Below are 21,521 nucleotides of genomic sequence, written 5' to 3' on the forward strand. Positions count from 1 at the left end.
TTTAGAAGGCAGAGTTGTTTGCTGTTTTGTTGCTGACAGCATAACTCTCTTCAATTTTTTGTAGGGGGGGGGAGGAGGAGGAGGGCTAAGATCCGTGGGTGAAGCTGAACCACTAGTCATGAACACGGGCCAGGGCCTAAGCCGTTCCTTGCCACTCCGTGTCGTAAATGGCATATTGGCAACTTTACGTTTCTCCTCAGATGATTTTAAGTTTCTCTTTTTGCTACTTTTTCTTAACTTGGGCTTTTTGGATTTTACATGCCCGGTACTACGAGATTGGGCATCGGGCTTGGAAGACGACGTTGATGGCATTTCATCGTCTATGTCATGACTAGTGGCAGCAGCTTCAGCATTAGGAGGAAGTGGGTCTTGATCTTTCCCTACTTTATCCTCCAAATTTTTGGTCTCCATTATATGTAGCACAAGATACTGCAGAATGTGTGAACTTGGTAATATTGCAGTACCAATGGACTTATACTGCTGGATTGGTTTTGCAAATTTGGTTATAATTATTATATATTTTTTATTTTTTTTTACTTTTTTTTTATTTTTAAAAAACTTGGGAATAGTGGGGAAATAACTATGCCCTTAGAAGCACAGAGCACAGGACACAGCACCACTGGACTGAACAGGACACGGCACAGGACCCAGCAGCACTACGGAACTCAGCAGGACAGAGCACAGGACACAGCACCACTGGACTGATACTGCAGAATGTGTAAACTTTGTAATATTGCAGTACCACTGGACTTTTACTGCTGAATGTGTGAACTTGGTAATATTGCAGTACCAATGGGCTTATACTGCAGGATTGGTTGTGCAAATTTTGTGGTAATTAAAAAAAATTAAAGTAGTTTTTGGTATTTTTTAAAAAAACTTTTTTTTATTTTTTTAAACACAGGGGAATATTGGGGAAATAACTATGCCCTTAGAAGCACAGAGCACAGGACACAGCACCACTGGACTGAACAGGACACAGCACAGGACCCAGCAGCACCACTGACCTCAGAAGGACAGAGCACAGCACACAGCACCACTGGACTGATACTGCAGAACACAGCACAGCACAGCACAGCACAGCACAGCACAGCACAGCACAGCACAGCACAGAACTAAACAGCACAGAGGACCACCTAACACACCCTCCCTCTACCCTGATCAATGCCCGAGTGAAGATGGCGGCGACTAGCGGGGAATTTATAGGATCCGAGTATCGCGAGATCCGACAACGGGATTATGAGTCAGAGCCTCAGTTTCACATTTGAATTTGGCGCCAATACCCGGATCTGTCTCGGATCCGACTCGGATCCGCAACGTTCGGGTGGGCTCGGATTTCATAAATCCGAGTGCGCTCATCCCTATCAGTTACTGTATGAAAAGTGCACAGGTGAGCGCCCTTTCCTCATTCCCTTGCACTGTAACTCATATCTCCCTCTCTCAGCACTACCCACTCTGCATTCACCATCTTACTGTTATTCAATCTCTCTCCCCCTGCCCCACTTCTTATCGTGTAGAGCAGGTGGGCGAAGGAAGTAGATGTCTGGCGCTGAGGCGTGGCATGATGCCTATAATCACATCAACAGAGACTGAGGGCTAGATTTACTAAGCTGCGGGTTTGAAAAAGTAAAGATGTTGCCTATAGCAACCAATCAGATTCTAGCTTTCATTTATTTAGTACCTTCTACAAAATGACAGCTAGAATCTGATTGGTTGCTATAGGCAACATCCCCACTTTTTCAAACCCGCAGCTTAGTAAATCTAGCCCTGAGACTGGTAGCATGGCGCTATGGTGCTCCTCTGTGTCAATCTTTAACACAGAGGAGCAGCAACACAGAGACTGACATGACCAAAGGCGGAACAAGCGTACTGTGGGCCCCAGGGCAGGGAGGCGGGGAGGAGGGCATCCGGGGCCAATAGCTCACTAGTTCTGACCCCTGCATCTGCCATGCAGTGGGCCCCATTATCTCCATGACCACCTGTTGCACCAATGGTAGTTCCACCACTGGTCAAGACCCTCCCCCGCTTTGTCAGTCAGCTACAAGCGCTATAGTTGGGATGGGCTGTACCTCAATACAGAGAATATAGCTGTGCAGGAGGGGGGGGGACAATGGCTAGACAGCTAAAGAACGTCTCTTAACCTGGGATGGGACAAATGTGGTGTGCAATATAGAGTAGACAGGGGAAAATTTAGGGAAATGGGGGGGGGTTATAGGAAGCAATAAGTAGGTCTGTGAAATTAAAATTGTAGTAGAACTATCAAATGAATAGTAACAAAAGCTAGAAGTCTCCCAAATACAATAGGTGAATGAGCATTAATGAGGTTGGAGGAAAATGATGCCAATGTATATACACACATGGAGAAAAAGACACTGGTGAAGTAATGGGTGGGCATAAGCAATTTTATTGAAAATCAATTATTATTACAAATTGAAAGGGAAGTAAAGAAAAATGGAACAACACAAATGGATTTGGCAAATCAAGTACATTTTAGAAACCAGGAGTAACTAACAGAACAGATATTATATCCAACATACAGATGATGGGGTATTTTAGGAAATAGAGATCACAACATGGTAACATTTAACTGGAGTTTTAATACAACATTTTGTTAGGGAATTACAAAAAAATCTAATTTAGAAGGGGAAAGTTTGATCAGCTCAGAAAACCATTGAAGCTTGGAGAATAAGAAAGTATGGTATCAAATACAAGGACAGAGACCGAATGGAAAGCTTTAAAGATATTTTAAATAAATGTACAGTTGGCCGATTTATTGCTGCAAAGTAAGGAGCAGATTAAAAGTTTTGCTTCTTAATTAAAACATCTTCTATAACTGGTTATGGGCCAAGGACAACTGAGCAAGTCAGACTGTGAATAGCAATTCAATGAATCTCACAGTGGACAAACCAGAGTTACGAATTATAGAGGTTTAAAGTGAAGATGCTGCTAATGAGGTAAGGTACGTGGAAATATATATGAGAGGCTGGCGATTTCATTTCCAGATGATTGGATAGAGAAAGATCAAAGAGCCCAAAGTGCCAGCCATCTCTCAGCATAGAAATCTGCATGAGCAGCACATCTCAGCAATCAATTGTATTTAACCAGAAACCCATATCATACTACGTTGATTAAGCGCTCTAGATGCAGGACTTGTAGGAAGAAATACCCGAGTACTCTATGTAGCAAAGTTGATATTTGCTTGTCTCCCACGATGCTTGACTAGAAGAGGAGCTCACATTAGATTATGTCAAAGGGAAGCTTTTGGATGTATACAGGTGGAAAACAGAGAAAGAAGGCAATAAGCATTAAAGATCAGGGTAAGAACTATAATAGCAATGTGAGACACAGTACTGGTTTGTATAAAAGTAACCTTGTCGCCTATAGATAGACCGCCAAGTTTGGAAAGATAGAATTTTTCAGCTGAAAAAGCGAAGTAATCACCAGAGGCAAAATGACCTATAAAAAAGGATAACACACCAGGTAATACCAGTGTGGGTGTATTGTGAAAGCATGTAGGGTGTACTAACTCTTTAGAGACTAACAATAAATGCTTCTCCTCTTAGTCACACAACTACAGAAGGAGAAATCACTGATGAATTGTACTAGTGGTCTGCACTGCTAAGCACTGATGCCTCAGACATAGGGACTGTGAAGCAATAAATAAGCTAGACTGTATCAGGATGGATCACTGCACCCAGAGGAAATGTACTAGCCGCTTGAAATGGAAAATGACAACTGCCGCTGGACAAGATACTCAAGGATTTGTTTGGACCAATGAGCACTAAGACTTGAGGAATGAAGAACAATTTTCTTACCTTAATCAATGATCAGTCAAAATACACAATAGCCTATTTCACAGCAGGGATAAAATACCAGAGAAACTAAAACAAGATCTTGCTCAAATAAGCACAAATTTTATCAGGATGCCAAAGATATTGGGCCTGATTCATTAATGAAAGCAAAGCAAAAATAAGCGGTGACTATGCACCTTGGCAAAACCATGCTGCATTGGGGGGGGGGGGGGGGTAGATTTAATATGTGAGGATAGATTTATAGTTGGGGTAGGGCATGTCCTAGATCAACTTTAAATTTCAGCGCAAAAATAATGCTATCAAGTATTTGTGTGCTACATTTAAAAGCAGCCAGTATTTTCCTTACGTGAAAATAAATAAACTAATTTGTACTCCTTACATTGTAACATGGTTTTTCCAGGAGAAAACTTTTTTTGCCTTACTTTCCTTATTGAATCAGGCTCATTGTGTGCAGATAATGGGACTCATTCATATGTAGTAAGACACAAACTATCTTGAAAAAGAACGTAATTGTATTCCAGACCAAAATACAACCCCGAATAGAACGATATAGCACAGAGAAAGAACCATGCTTTATACGAACAAGGCAAAGCATGATCATATTGGGGAGAAGCAATCATTACAACCTGTTATCACCAAAAATATTTACCCAGTAAGGCTATAGAGAAAACTCCATATGAACAGTGGAACTGAAAGAAACCTGATTTATAACATAAGAATACTAAGAAGCAAGGCCATGTACCAAAAGAAAAGTGTGCCAAGTGGATAGCTCATGCAAAGAAAGGAATTCTGGTAGGCTACAAAAAAGTATACAGAATTCTACACCAAAACACCAACAACATAACTATTATCAGAAGTGTGGTGACTAGCAGACATCAAGTGTCAGTGACCTAGTGGAAAAGAATGAGATTGCTTTATGTCAGACTAACCAAATGACAGCCAATTCTTTGACAAAGCTACTACCAAGAACTAAGCTTATAGAAAGTAAAACAACCATGGGACTTACATAGTATGAATGTGGGTGTTAGTATAAGGTTGGATGTGAATGTGGGTGTTAGTATAAGGTTGATTTATCTGCTTATTTTAATGTCAACTGTACTGCATGTGTTTTGTTTAGTTAAAGTTAAAAAAGTAGAGAAGACAGGAAACTAGACACTGACAGTTGACTGAGATGTAAGAAGCATCTTATAAGTGTTGCACCTTAATATAAATATCTCTAGTTTTAAAGCATGCCTGGACAATGTCCCAGCACTTGTAGGTTCACAACACCTGGAGTGTCACAGATTAGCCCACACTGCTCTAGGTCAATACAAATATTTTTCCCATTGTGAGACTAAATTGGCAACTTTCAGACTAGGGAGTAAATTTATCAAGCTCCAATTTCGAAACTACCGCGATTTTCTTGGGAAACTTTAAACTCGCCAATGTGTTAACCTAAGATTTGATGTAAAATTGCCAGTGATGTGTTTCAGTCAAAATCGCTATTTCCAAAATCGCTAGAGATTGAAATTCTGCCTGTTTGCCACTCTAGCTATACAAGTTTTCAAATGTATGAAGCTGCGATTAAGCAAAGTCTCCTGAGTTTGCTATGAAAATCGCTAGGTACAACACGCTGCTTCCTAGCTGCGAGATTAGTAAACACATCACCACTGCACTGGCTGTCTATAGAGTTGCAGCTCCCGGCAGCTGTCAAAAGTTAAAAAATAGATGAATGCTGGAAAAAAATAAATTCGTAAGGTCCCCCATCTGACCACTATTAACCCTAGTGCTGCCAGCCTACTGCTGGTTGCGGGAAAATCGGGGAAAAATTTGCATGAGGTTCCCTCTCATTTTCAAGCAACCAGCACTAGGCAAACCAGCCTGGGTGGAAGGCACTATAGCAGGGGGACATGTGGCAGGGGTCTCCCTGCCATAATAACATACCAACCCCAGGCTTTTAATCACTGGGCTGAATTCCCTAGGGAGTGAGGTCCGCAAAAAAAAAAACAACATGTGGGCACCCCTGGTCGGTGGGTGTAGGGTAATAATGGCGATTAAAGTAATACCCCCCAAAAAAAAGAGCCGCCATTTTGTTTTGAGGAACTAAAAGTCCCAGCCATGCCAGGGTGCCATAAACAGTGTGGGCATGCTGATGCTTGTATAACTACAAACACCAGCATACCCATGGCAGCCAGGTCATGCTGGCACTTGGAGAACCAGAAGTGCCAACATGGCCTGACACCCATAGCTGGCTGAGACCTGAGACCATTCATGTGTGGGGTTGCTTCTCAGTCAAGGGAGTGGACTCACTCACAATTTTGCCTAAGAACATAGCATGAATAAAGAATGGTACCAAAACATCCTCCAAGAGAAACTTCTCCCAACCATCCAAGAACAGTTTGGTGACGCACAATGCCTTTTCCAGCATGATGGCGCACCTTGCCATAAGGCAAAAGTGATAAGTGGCTCGGGGATCAAAACATCGAAATTTTGGGTCCATGGCCAGGAAACTCCCCAGACCTTAATCCCATTGAGAACTTATGGGGAATCCTCAAGAGGCAGGTGGACAAACAAAAACCCACAGATTCTCACAAACTCCAAGCGCTGATTAGACAAGAATGGGCGGCCATCAGTCAGTATGTGGCCCAGAAGTTGATTGACAGCATGCCAGGGCGAATTACAGAGGTCTTCAAAAAGAAGCGTCAACACTGCAAATATTGACTCTTTGCATAAACTTAATGTAATTGCCAATAAAAGCCTTTGACACTTATGAAATGCTTGTTATTTTACTTCAGTATACCATAGCAACATCTGACAAAAAGGTCTAAAAACACTGAAGCAGCAAACTTTGTGAAAACCAATACTTGTGTCATTCTCAAAACTTTTGGCCATGACTGTATGCAATATACACTGTGTGATTAATGTACAGTTAATGACCATCTACCATGATGAGAAATTATATGTTATAACCTCCTCACACTTGCTTATCAGAGCTTGATATAATGAAGCTGCTTCTATAACTGGTGTAATCAAAAAAATAATGCAAATGAAGACAAAAAAAATTTTGATCTTCAAATCAAGCCTTCAAAACAAGTGCTGAATTTTATTGTCATAGTTCATACTAGAAATTATGGCGAGCATATTCCTTACTCAATAATAGCCTTTGTTGATTAGAGAGCTCTGCATCTGAAATAAGTCTGTTTAATCCAAAATTCTCTCTACACAGATGCTCTGAATTAAGCTGATTCTATCTCATCAACAATCAGATTTGTTGGGTAATCTGTGTGAAATATGATTTGTTTTTCCATGGAAGATAATTTTAAGGTAAATGCAAATTAGGCCTTGCCACAAATGTAGTAACAGTCAACATTTTTGTGGTTGAAAGTTAGGTTAGCGGCACAAATGTATATTATGTATCTTGATAAGGTCTATTGCATTTGTCCAACAGAATTCATATTTAGAAACATTGCCAGAAGGTGTCCTATAGCACTTGGAATATGCTCTACAATGTTCTCTATCTAGAGGAAACCATCCCTGTATTACTTGCACAAATGCATGATCACAGACTGTAGAACTTGGCAGCAGGCTACCTTCAGGGTAGTGCAAACATTGTACAATTGGTGTATACAAAAACATAAAGCAATGAATTAAGTTGTGTTAGACTGGAAAAGCAGTAAATTATTTCTATAGGCACATTACAAAAGACTTCTGTCCAGTTTCTAACACCACTCCTACCAGGGCAAATGCCAGAAGGGCCGATGGCTAGATGGGCCGGCCCGACACTTCCTGGTGGCTGGCTCCTCTCCAGGAACCAGCCACCTCTGTTACACGCCGGATGACGGCTTCTCTGCTCCCTCCCTCATCATCTGCATTGGACACAATTGCCATTTTTTTTCCCCAGGGGGGGTGCTGCGACTTTCCAAAATGGCGAGGGGGGGGGGGGGGGGTCAGTGCCGCGAGTTGAGAGAGCCAGCGGGGAAAAGAGGTGCAGGGAGAGATTTGAGAGAGAAACAATAGGAGACAGAAAAGTATGTATAGAGGCACTCCAGGATGTGTCACATTGCATATACATTTTTATTTTAATATTTTTATTTCTATTTTCGCTCATGTATGGAACAGTTTTTAATATATATTAATAAAATGTATTATATTTTAGATCTATTACACATCCTGGAGTGCCTCTATACATGCATTTCTCTCTCCTATTGTTTCTCTATACATTATATGTAGTAGGAGGGTGCACCCACCAGAATAATTATATATCTATGAATAACAGGTACAAACTGCATAGTCAGTAATATTGGGGATGTATGATATGGAAATCTATTTACTCACTTAGTGTGGTTATGCCCTATAGTCAGAGAACTGAGAGAACCAGGAGGGAAGAGGTACAAGGAGAGGACTGAGAGAGCCATGGAAAAAGGAGGTGCAGATAGAGGGGTGAAAGCCAGGGAAAAAGGGGGTGCAGATAGAGGTGTGAAAGCCAGGGAAAAAGGGGGTGCAGATAGAGGGGTGAGAGCCAGGGAAAAGGGGGTGCAAATAGAGGGGTGAGAGCCATGGATAAAGAGTTGTAGATAGAGAGGTGAGAGCCATGGATAAAGGGGTGTAGATAGAGGGGTGAGAGCCAGGGGGAAGAGGTGCAGGGAAAGGACTGAGAGAGCCAGGGGGGAAGGGGGTGCAGGAAGAGGGGTAAGAGACCCAAAGGGTAGGAGGTGCAGGAAGAGGGGTGAGAGAGCCAGGGGGAAGGGGGAGCAGGAAGAGGTGCGAGAGAGCCAGGGGAGAAGGTGGTGCAGGAAGACATGTGAGAGGGACAAAGGAGAAAATGGTGCAGGGGCATAGGTAAAAGAAAGTGTAAAGGGAGAGACATCTTAAGAATGGGAATGTCAGGGATGCAGCCATCATAAAACACAAGCCTTCATACTCCATTCACTTATATTTTCTATACCCCCACTTCGACCACTACCCTCTGTCCCTGCTCCCGACTTGCTGTGTGAGCTGACAGCTGCTGATCACTCCTCGCTCAGCGCGCCCAGTAGGAGAACAGAATACAGGATGCCATAATTAGGTAAGTTCCTATATTTTCTCGTGTGCAATGTGTTTTTTACCATCCTTTGTTGAACTGGGGGCACTAATGTGTATCCAATGACGTTTAAAACACTATGTATTGCTCATTATTGCACTGTAATGTTTCTTGCATATTTATCTGTACAGAGATTTTTAATTAAGAGGAAAAAACACTGCTTGTCATAAATTTTATCTGTGATTGTGTCAATATATCTATTTTTGTTTGCATTGTAAATGGTGTATTAAGCTGCTCCTGGGACTCACACTGTCAGGGGCATATTCAATTCTCCAGAAGTCCCGCCGCGTAAAAACTATTACCGTTATTACGGTAGTAGTTAGCTGGATTTCAGCTCGCGGCTCAGGGAGCTGCGAGCTGAAATCCAGCGAGAAAATTACAGTATTAACTGTTTTTCCACGCACCATTACCATAAAAACGGTAATATGCCCCTCAGTATCTGATATGCTGTACCAATTTTTATTTGTGAATGAGTTTTTGTCTGGGCACTAATGTTACTTGGGGGCACTACTGTATGTCATAATGTTATTTGGGAGCACTATTGTGGCATAATATGATTTGGAGGCACTGTTGTGGCATAATATGATTTGGGGGCACTACTGCATGGCCAAATATGAATTGAGGGTAATAAATACTATGTGGCCTAATATGACCTGGGGGCACTACGATGTGGCATAATATGAACTGGGGGCACTACGGTGTGGCATAATATAAACTGGAAGCACTACGGTGTGGTATAATATGAACTTCTGCCAAAGTCAAGTCTATCATTGTTAAATATAACGGGGACCCAAATAAGTTACTGTACCGGGGCCCAAAATTCCTCGTCGACCCTGCCTGTAAGTCAAGGGGGTAGACGTCTCCAGGTAAATAATCTAAATTTTTCCTATCTAAATCAAACTGATGGATCACATCCAATTATCTCTCACCCAACTCCTCTATCCCCCTTAATTTATATACTGTGTTATTCAAAATGAATAGAAAAGACGCATATTCAGTTACTGTGGTAAAAAAAAATATATTATTCTCTGACATTTTGCTGTAGTTGGAAATACTTTTAATGCGGCCGCGTGGGTTCAAATGATCATTCAATAGTTATGTTTTTTCTGATATACCTGTATTTGTGAGAGAGCCATTCCATTCATGTGGAATGATTCATGAAAATTCTGCCATTACTATTTAATTGAGGGAAAAGGGTACCTGTTACCTATATGTGTGTGTAAGTACTCTGTTGTTGCTATTTTGTGGGAGATTTGAAAAAAGCAAAACATTGGTTTCCTACAATGGCACCTGTATAATTGGTGATATTGCCGTAGTATGGGGAGGCATTGTGGTGGCATTGTTGTAGTGTGTTTGGGGCTTAGTATTGCTACTAAGTAGGAGAGTGATGATGGTTGCTGTAATGTGGGGGGTGATGATGGTTGCTGTAATGTGGGGGGTGATGCTGGTTGCTGTAATGTGGGGGGTGATGCTGGACGCTGTAATGTGGGGGGGGGTGATGCCGGTTGCTGTAATGTGGGGGGGTGATGCTAGTTGCTGTAATGTGGGGGTGATTCCGGTTGCTGTAATGTGGGTGGGTATTGATGTAGTATGAGTATGTGTGGGAGGTTATTTATTGCTGTAATTTGGGTACTAATAATGTATTGCTATAGTATTTATTGATGTAATTGGGGTGCTAACAATGTAATGTTTTAGGGTCATTAAGAGAAATAAATATCCCCCCCCACACACACACTACATCATGTTGTACTGCACCAGCAACGCGCACTGTGCCAGCATCAGTGTGCAACAATATAGTGCATGGAGCCCGCAGCAGGTGGGCCTGTGTGCTTTAAATGCCAGGGCTGATTTTTAGTCCCAGTCCGGGCTTGACTCCTACCTATCTGATCAGGAAGAGACTTGAGACGGAGATATGACAAGTCTCTGTCAGAAGAAGCCAGCAGTGACAGTGAGCAGGCAGAAAAGTGCTTTGGAAAAGAGCAAACAGATGAAAGAGGACAACAGAGAGTGAATAAGAGATTTACAGTAATTTAGAGCAATCTGAGAATAAACAGATTGAAAAGGGAGAAGTAAAAGTTGAAGAATAAGTAGTACATCAAAAAGTAAGTTAAGGACAACAATAGTAAGTGCAGACTTAAAGGTAAATAAGAAGGAGAAAAAAGAAAAAGTAGGCGTATAGAGAGGGAAAAGAAACAGGAGGGTAAATAGAGACACCGAATTCACATAGTACAAAGGAGTTAGTGACAATAGTAGTAAGAGGCTAATTAAAGTAAGAGACGTGAGGGTGGACTAGGGGCTAGCGTTACATTAATACCGCTTTCATACTGCCGCCCCGGCAATATCCCGGGTTTTTCAAGCCGAGTTTTTGCCGGGGCTCGGAGCGTCCCAGCTCAGAAACACCATTCATACTGCACCTCGGACCCGGGAATTTCCCGGGTTGACCCCATTCATACTGCACAAGTCTGTGCCCTGGCAATTTGTGGGAGTCATCACCAGAGCAGTTTTCATTGGCTGAAAAATGGTGATGTCATCCACCATTTCTCCTAAACTCCTTATCGAATCTTCCACGGGCTCCCACCGATGACATCATCCTCCAGAGACAGGCAGACAGCCAATCAGCGTGTTTTCCGTGCAACCCGGGTTGAAAACCTCGGGTTGCACCATTCATAATGCAGGCAACCCGGGTCCGACCTGGGAATTACCCCTCGATAAATCCCGGGTTGAAGACCAGGGTTTTTAGACCCGGGATTTTTGACCTGTACCATTCATACTGCACCAAGACCCGGGTCGTTTGAGCTCGCCCCGGCAAAAACCCGGGAATTTGGTGCAGTATGAATGGGGTATTATTAAGAGTAGCGAATAAGGACACATGAGTCTGCACAAGGACGCTTTCAACATTTGCATGCCTGCACATTACACAAAATATGAATTAATACTCTCAATAGTTAACACTGGTCAGGTGAAATAAATCATAGTTTATCCTAACAGTAGCTACTTGACTCAGGAATAGGGGTCAATACCAATAGACTCATAGACATTCTTGGATAGAGACTGTCTGGGACAAAAAGGAGGGCCTAAGTTTCTATATGGTGAACCACACAATAAAACTAGTAAATAATTATTATATAGTATTGTATATTATCATATATATTATATACTATATGTTGTATTTACATATTTTAATATAGATATTTAGACTGGTATAATAGTAATCCGAATAGTAGTAGGATTAGTCGATGACTGTCTGTGAATGGACTTAATCACTTATTTAATAATTTTATACTTATTTCTAGGCTGAGTTCTTGATATCATATGCTGAAATATTAACTTGGTTGTTGATTTCTTATTTTATTAGATAATCTCATATTCTTAATTTATTAGATTATTTATTAATACTGTAAACCTTTTTAGAGTAATTTAACTAGTGTGATATTACCTGATTTCTTGGGAACTTTTTTTAAAAAAAATCAATCATTCTTGATTTTCTCTCTGTCCTCAAAACAAATGTCATTCCTTTAAAGATGATCACGTTTACAGCTATGAATAGCTATGAATGGCCTCTAAATTCATGACACAGAACAGTGGCGGAGCATGAGTATGTTTGTTGGGACTTAGATATGTGGCTGGGGAAAGAGGACGAGTAAGAGCAGGGCCGTCTTTCCCATTGGGCACGCTGGGCAGGTGCCCGGGGGCCCTGCAGCCCAGGGGGGCCCTCCGGAGGCAGGAAAAAAAAATAAACCCTGAAAAATAGAAGAAAATACTTACCGTGCTGTCAGCTGGCGATCAGGCTCCCTCCCTGGTCTCCTCCTCTGTCGCGCTGGCAGTGCATGTCGGGCGTGACGTCATCACGCCCGCCCGACATCCATTTTTTTCAGGGTTTTCTTTTTCCTGCCTCCGACGGGGCCCCCCTGGGCTGCAGGCCCCCCGGGCACCTGCCCAGCGTGCCCAATGGGAAAGATGGCCCTGCTCTTACTCGTCCTCTTTCCCCAGCCACATATCTAAGTCCCAACAAACATACTCCATGCTCCGCAATATATAACTTGTAAATTGGTGGGGTGACATTGGTGCAATAAACACCTGGCAATTGGGGATTATTTCTGTGCAATATATGACTGGCACTGGAAAGTTTCTTGCAAGCCATTGGGGGATACACGTAGCACATATCCATTAGAGGATGAGTTTTCTTATTCCTAGCCTAGGGAAATAGTTATAGAATTATATATTTTTTCCTTAAAGAATATGACATGCATTCACATTATTGCTGCAGTAAGTATCCTTCTGGTCTCCAAACCACAAATTTAAACCTTTTACATTTTTGGCAGTAGGTTTTATACACTACACTAATTTATCACATTCATTTTAGTATTTTTGTGTTAAAAGGGCAATTTGTTGCGTGTGTTGCTTAAAAGAAGTGTGTGTCTACAAGATAAATTTGTGGGTTAATATTGCAGAATCTGGTAGCCTTACACTGTGATGCTCTGGGTGGTATAAGTTTACATGTTGATTGGTTCAGTTTCTGGAGGACAAATTTCCATATCCTTCTGATTAAAATTTACCAAGGGATGGAAAGATGGAAATGCACATTTTTCTTAATTCTAATCTTATAGAGCTGCAGGTTACTTCTATGGATAAACTGCAGGGATATAATAATAGTTGCAAGGTTACTAATGCATGCTGGCGGTATTCTATAACTTCATTACTCCATAAGAGGAGTCCTACGGCCTCGCTCTCCATGTTCTGGTCTGTAGATTGGAAAAGGCATGGGCAGTGAAGGCTGTCAGCTTGCACCACTGGTGAACCAAAGATGGGGCTGGCTCAGGGTCTAGTTGAGCTGGGGGGGGGGCCATCTGCCCCCCGTGCCGGTCCCCTAATAGGCTAATTTGGACTGGATTACTGGGCCGTCTGCATTTTTTCCGTTTAAAATAGGGTGCTGAGTGGAGTCTTGCCCCCTGGGCTAAGATTTGCCAAACCCCCCATCCCCCCCCCACTAGGCTGCCTGCTTGTGAAAAATACAATGTTTCTCTGTCAAGGCTGATTCAAGCCATGCACAGCCAGACAGTATGGGACATGGGTTACTTTACCAGTGGGGTTTATTAGTAAATTATTTGTTTTTTGGTCCATTAAAGTATAGTATTGGGTGGAGTTCTCCAAGGTAAGATAAAGTCTGTGGTTCCACTATGGTGCTCTGTTTCCCCAACCTGATGGATCCCACGCCTCTGTTCTCCTTCTAGATAGAGGGGTGAAAGCACCTTCTCCTTCCTTTGCAAACATCTCATTCTGGGTGTAATCTGACTGGTTGCAACATAACATTTGCATGTTGTTTATTTATATGTTGGGTTTCCTGTGTAGGTGACAGATCATTGTGAACAATGGCTGCTGCTATGAGACTCTGGTATAATTTTCCGTCATAATTTAATTAAGATAAAATTAGTAATCCTGATGATCTGCAGATGGTCAAAAGCAATAGACCCTGATAATTAGGCAGTACCTTTAATATGCATGAGCGAGTTCAGTAAGCCCTTCAAACAGTCTATATATTACACATAAAGAATTAGTGAGAAATCCTAAGTTTATTTAAAAAACAGGAGGCAGCAAGGCTATGTGAAATGGATAATGACTTGAATGGGCATGTGTGACAGCTGCACAACAGGTATGTTCAGAAATACAGCAATACCAGGTTTACAAGCACAAATGACTGCAATTATGAATGACATGTCAAACAATTACAGGAAACAGATGATGTCACCACCATTAAGAGATCTCCCTCCACAAGCAACACTTCCACACACCCAAAAGGAGTAAATTCAGTCTAGCAATAATTACATTTGTGTTACTTTTTACATAATTGTTCTTCCACAGACTATGCTGGCAGTCCCTGAGGGAAGGGAAAAGTCTAATTGAGAACATGGGATTCCTTTTTGACACCTATTAAAATATCTTGGGTTTATATATGAACAGATGAATATTCACAAACAAATAAAGAGTGGTGACACACTAAGACTGGGAATCGGGGGTTCTACTCACCTTACTCCCTGACGTGACATTTATGGGCATCATAGCCATTTGTAGACTTACCCTGTCAGCCCTAATGTGAGAGTAACATATAAAAGCTAGTGAGACACTGCATTTTATTTATTGGCCTTTCTGAGTTCACTTCTAGAAGAAAAAAAAAAACTAAAAAAAATAAATAAAAAATAAATAAATAATAAATAAATATATATATATATATATATATATATATATATATATATATATATATATATATATATATATATATATATATATATATACGTACATACATACATAATATATATTAACTATGATGAGTTAGTCAGGTGTACTAGTTTGGTGCCTAACACATGAGGAAGTGATCGGCAGCTTAGTGTTATTTAGTAGAGAAAGTGCAGATATCACAACTGAGTCGTCAGAGCGCTGACAATTCAATATGGGGCTCAGGTTAGATAAATTTTCAAGGCGTTTGGTACTGTATCCAGGAGTAATGGTTTGGCGAAGTGGTTACTACTTCTGCCTCACAGCGCTGGGGTCATGAGTTCAATTCCCGACCATGGCCTTATCTGTGTGGAGTTTGTATGTTCTCCCTGTGTTTGCATGGGTTTCCTCCACACTCCAAAAACATACTAGTAGGTTAATTGGCTGCTATCAAAAATTGACCCTAGTCTCTGTCTCTGTTTGTGTGTGTGTATGTTCGGGAATTAAGACTGTAAGCTCCAATGGGGCAGGGACTGATGTGAATGAGTTCTCTGTACAGATCTGCGGAATCAGTGGCGCTATATAAATAAATGGTGATGGTGAAATTAGTAAGTTGGGATTGGCAAGCACATTACTATGCAACATCAATGAAAGTAGCTTACAAGAGGCAAATTAAAATGACACTATAGTTGCCAGGCAAAGCCAAAACCAGGTTCAGTATGGTCATAAGTTAAAGTGTATCCTACAACTTAAGCTCCGTTTCAATGCAATTCCAGTCAATTTTGTATCTCAGTTTGTGCATTCCCCTAAGTGGGCCTATTTATCAAACTGAGAAAACCCTATTTCTGACAAAAACTGGAGCCCCTAACTATGAAAGGATCACCCGCCAGAGAAAAGATTCTCCAAGTCTTTCCAGCATAATCTTCCCCATGGAGTTGCTTTTAGATTTGTGACCACCATGCTTGCACCGCCACCATTTAGTTTAATGTCAGTCAGTTTAATTTCATTAAAATAAACTTTGACCGTTTTGCCAATTTACATATGGTGTCCATGTGGTTATTATATTAACAGTTACAGTAATAAGATATAACATCTGAATGGGTATTGGTACATGAGGCAGAGACTACACTATGCATTTTATTGCCGCAGAGCATGTACAGGATAGAGATGATAGGAGAAAATTAATGAAAAAACTATTATTCCAATAAATCATTTTTTTTAATTGGTAATAGCATTGAGTGATTCCCAAAAAATAGCTATAAATCTATCTTTTATACAAGCATTGTGCTCTGCTGAAGGAATCAAATACATCACTGAAGTTGTGTGTACATCTCAGTGTCTGTACTTATCTGTAAATTTAAGAGTAAACTGGCCAAATGTCCTCTTGTTAACCTCACATATTTTAATAATAATATTGAAATAGAATAATATTTACTTTAAGTGAACTATTTATTTATAAATGGAAGACTTTGGTTGAGAAAAACCAACAAGATGATCTAAAAAATGACATCAGCTATATGCAAATTATATTTATATAAATGTGTTCATTTGTGTACACACCTATGCAATTATTGTGTAGCTCTCACTATTCACGACCGTTTGGTCAGATATGACATGAGTGTGTATGCTTCCATAATCATGTTTTATTTTACCAAAACACATCATTTCTGTTGATTTGGATTTATAAAGTTCCTAAACATCATTATCAATGATGGAACTACTTTTCTTTCAGCAGATGGCGATGAGGTGAAGATCACAAAAGGTAAATCGCGTAGGTGTGTACGCATGAATAAACATGCTTATTGGGGCTTTCAATCGAAGGTGAAATCGTTAGAGACCTTGCATTTATAGTATGATTAAATAGGTGTGTACCCAGCTTTCCTTGTAGTACCAGCAGTCTCTAATTTCCCATTTCTCTCCAGTCCCTTACCAATCTACTGTCTGCCTCTTGACTGCAATTACTGAACAAATTAACAGTATTCAATTAGAATACTACTCAGTAGCCCATATAGCATTACAAAATGTTTTCAATTATGATTATTGTATTTTTTGAGGATTTGCCATTTCATCTGTGCCCTTCGAATGCACTCACACTCTCGGACTGTACATTAGCAATAACAATGTATCCCCAGCAGGGCTTCTCACTGAAGCCCTGCATAATATGTGTAGGCAGGCTTAGATATATTATGACAATCGGAATGGATAAAGAAGATATGTATGAAATATTTTCTGGACCTTTACCCATTCTGTTTTGGGATGCACAGTATGTGTAGGTTCTTGGTTGATGTTTTACAAATGAATACTTACAATCAACAGTGCAAATTTGCTCATCTATACATTCAGCATTGGTTTGCACAAGCCAATACGATTGGTGTAGCTATATTTTGTATTGCTAATTACCAATCTATGGGTATGTTTTAAGCTCTGGGACACAAGATAACGTCATGAGATTCAATGATTTAGTGATTTGTTACCTTATGTTTAAATTTATTTGAATTCTTGTTCTCCTTCTTATTCAGGTCAATAAAGTAGTGTGTTATCCGGTCCTTTGATTTAGAGTCCATATCCCAGGATATCTTGAAGGAGTCACATGTGATGTTGCTTATCTTGATATTGTGAGGGACAGGAAGCTCCTCCATCTCTGCGATGCCGCTGTCTTGAGATTTATTCCCTAGGAGTGAAGAAAACATGTCAATATTCATGCAATCTAGACCATGCAACTCATCATCTTAAACATACAGAATTAAAGTTTATTATAGACTAGAAAAAAAGAAACATGTCAAATGAGAAACAGACTATGGGCTTGATTCATAATGACACGTATTCGGAGGGCAGCCCACGTTCTGTACTATACGCACGTATTTAGGTACTGATCTCAAGATACATGTGCTTTTGAACTCATGGGGGGGGGGGGGGGGGCGAAAGTCTGTTCTACTACACCAGATGTAGCAGGATGCGTCCAATAGCTATGTGGATTATAAATTTGCCAAAGACCAAACAGGATAATAAAGAAAAAAAATTGAATTAATGTCATCTGGTAATAATAAAGGAGTTCATGATAAAACACTTTAAAAAAAAACACATTTTCCCATGAAATACATTTATTAGAACGTTGTTAATGTCTACGGAGCATAAAATAATTTTTTTACAGTTGCTCCTGATTACAAACACATTATAGAATACATACAAGACTATATTCCATAGCAAGAAGGCAGTGCAAGGTCATGGGATAGCTCCTAAAAGGTGGCAAGTACACCTTGGCCTGGAACATCCACATGGTTGCATGGAGTTTCCAGACCCTGCCGTGCAATGAGCGTCTCTCTGATACCAGACTCTTACAGTGGGATTAGACGCTCTATGGGCCTGGAAATATGCAGATGTTCCTGGTGGAAGAAGAGGACTCACTGAGCCCTGTTCCCGTATCGGTCTAGTAGGGGTGATAGACCAAGGTACTGGCTATAAGGCAGGTGATCAGCGCCTGCTGTCACTGACAAGCAGTCAGTGAACATGGGGTAGAAGTCAGGATCCCTGTCCCTTGGGAGCCAGTCACTGCAACCTGCGTACTTACATGACTCAGAATGATAACGTACTAAATAACTGCTTGTATAGGAGAGTGGATCCCAGTAAATAGATATAAAGCTATAAAGTGTTCAATCACAAGGCAGGAGAATCATTAATACAATGTCATCATTCTATCAGTATAAATATGTTAGTAATTATCATTTGCTTATTGTTTATTTTGCGGAGTATGACATAAGCCGAGAAATTACAATCTGTGTTTAATATTCAAACATCTGTATAAGAAAACAGAACCACACATATTCTCCACATGTATTATTTTATAATAATACTATGTCATTGTGCATGTATTTCTGTGTCAGATTCAGGATTTTACTACCAGAACACAGAGTCTATCTTCCTCAGAGACGTCGAACCCGTCCACACATGCATAAAAACATGTATTGCGCACTGTAAAACATGTCTACTTGCTATGATGGCTAAAAAATCCCACATTAGGCTCAATATGCTTTTGTCAATGCAATATAATGTAAAAATCAGTTTATTTTAAGACACGTCTTTTAAGATAGCAGAATTTGGGCACTTACCATTCTGGATTTAAAAAAATGTAGATATAGCTATAAGTATACATGTGAACCTATTCACACATACTTCATGCGTATTTATAAAACACAGATTTAGGCTAAACCTGCATCTTTCCATGAGCATTGAAAGGGATCATAGACTCTGATCTCCTCTACCAAAGATAATTGTGAATTCATACAATGCATCACTGCAGCCATTGTTTAAATACACAGACTCTTTGTATGTTCATTGTTACTTGCATACTGTCCACTATATATATTTTTATACTGGGGGAAGCGAAAAAGATCTCATAAAACACATGTGCTTATGAAAACATTAATAGATAGAATAATATTTCCTGAATGAATATATTTTGGTTAGCTGTTAGAAATGTTAAGGCTGGAGACATGGGTTTAGTTCCAGCTCTGACACGTTCGGAAGGCTGAAGAAGTTACTACTCACAAATGTCACAATGATGCTATAATATGGTGTTCAATGGGTCCATACAGGACTCAAAACACTGATTTGTTTGTCTCATTTGTGAATATTCTCTTTACAGTGTTAGGGCTTTATCTTCTATTATAAATGACTATTTATTGGCTCTTCGGAACAAACAAGTGTCTTTATTGAGTTCAAATATTATATTTATTTTTTTATAAGAAAAACACTAAAATAAAAGTAGTGAGCTAAGCACTGAAAGTTCTAAATTATTTGACTAAGACTTATTAATACTTACGTTTAATAACTTTTTAAAAAATATACTGTATGCACACACAAGTCTTTTTATTTTCTTTATGCTTGCTGGCTGCACCGTATAAAGACACAGTGCAGAGAACATAATTCTATTTTCACCCAGGCTTATTGGACCCTTTCTCTGGGAGATCCCGGAAAGAAGGTCCAAGGGACAAATGTGGGAGCGTAATAACACAGTTGGCATTATCTATTCAGCAGGGAATATCATTATGCGATTCACATGGAAATGCATCATCAAGGCCCCATCCACTTCAGTGGATATTGAAGCGGGATCTGGGAGGATGGACTACTCTGCGGGAGTCCGGGAAGGCGCTCTGATATATAGGAATCTCCAGGACATTCCGAGAGAGTGGTTTGTTCCGCAGTGAAGGTTCTGCACCACAGTCTCTGCACCCATATTATCAAACCTATCGCATTGAGTTTACACATGCACAGTGGAACTGGAAGGGCACCTGGCGATAGAGATAGGAGGACAGCAGCAGTACGGTCGTTCTCCTTGTTAAATAGGCTTGTTCAATGTCCTTGAATTAAATAGGCAATACCCTGCAATAGTCTTCACTAGCCAAGGGGCTTTGATTAGAACCATTCATTTTTTTCTACTGTAAATATTACTTAGCACTGCGAACAGAATTGTTCAAGCAGTTTCTCTGGCCAATAAAGCATAGATTATAGATTATGCAAATTTACACACAAAAGAGTCAAATAAGTAACCTTGGATTGTTCTGAGTGACATATACAGGAGTATATTATATGCCTGTGGAAGGTTCTGACACAAGGAAAATAGAGCTGGATTATTCTTCTACCTACAAACAAAGGGCCAAACAGAACCATCATACCTCCTCTCCAGGAGATCCCAGAGGGGAGTTCCAAGGGGCAAATATGAGAGTCTGAATGCACGATTCATGTCATCATGGCCCCACTGCTCAGTGCTGTGATTTACGTCATTGTTCAGCAGGTGTAGGGATATGGTGATGCTATTGTCAGCAAATTTCATCATTACGACCCCGACCACTTTGCAAGAAGAGCAGTCGATATCCGAAAAGAAATTTGTAAGTCTCCTGGACATACAAGAAGCATAGACATGTATGAGATACAGCCTAAGAATAGGTATTTAAATATCACTATATTCTAAACGCTTAGTAAATAAAGAACTATAAAATGGATCCCTCCCATTAAAAAATAACCCCAGGTGAAATTCATAATAAAGTCACAATTACAGATATTCTAAAATAAAAGAGAAATATATGAAAATGGTGCCATAGTCCATTCCTATAAGACTGAGCTATGATAAAATTGTCAAACTAAGTTAATCGCAATCTGTGTCCAGGAACAACAATAACTACATGGAAAACAGATCCCCAGATACTTATATGCAGTGGCTGATTTACCATGGGTAAAGGGGGTGCAGCCACTAAGGTGTCTGGTGGTAAAGGGGGGTCCAGCAATGCTGATATTTTATGTTTTTTGTAACCATTATATTTATACGGCAAACTGAATTGAATAGTAATGAGTACAGCAATTACTACGGAATCTATTTTGCATAGATCTAGTATAGTGATGGGCAGCAGGTGGCCAACGGCCCCGGGCCTTCCCACACCAAGGTGATC

At 40.4% G+C, this 21,521-nt stretch overlaps 1 protein-coding gene across 2 annotated transcripts in view; it reads right to left on the reverse strand.

The window, feature by feature from the left end:
- Window positions 1-21,521, reverse strand: part of PHYHIPL (phytanoyl-CoA 2-hydroxylase interacting protein like) — a 108,798-nt gene that overhangs the window by 25,337 nt on the left and 61,940 nt on the right. For both annotated transcript variants that reach the window (XM_075216360.1, XM_075216361.1), the window contains exon 2: window positions 17,553-17,749. In XM_075216360.1, the coding sequence (XP_075072461.1) occupies window positions 17,553-17,749 (197 nt within the window). The remainder of the gene's footprint in view (window positions 1-17,552; window positions 17,750-21,521) is intronic.

This window comes from Mixophyes fleayi, chromosome 6, assembly GCF_038048845.1.
Source record: "Mixophyes fleayi isolate aMixFle1 chromosome 6, aMixFle1.hap1, whole genome shotgun sequence".
Classification (NCBI taxonomy): domain Eukaryota; kingdom Metazoa; phylum Chordata; class Amphibia; order Anura; family Limnodynastidae; genus Mixophyes; species Mixophyes fleayi.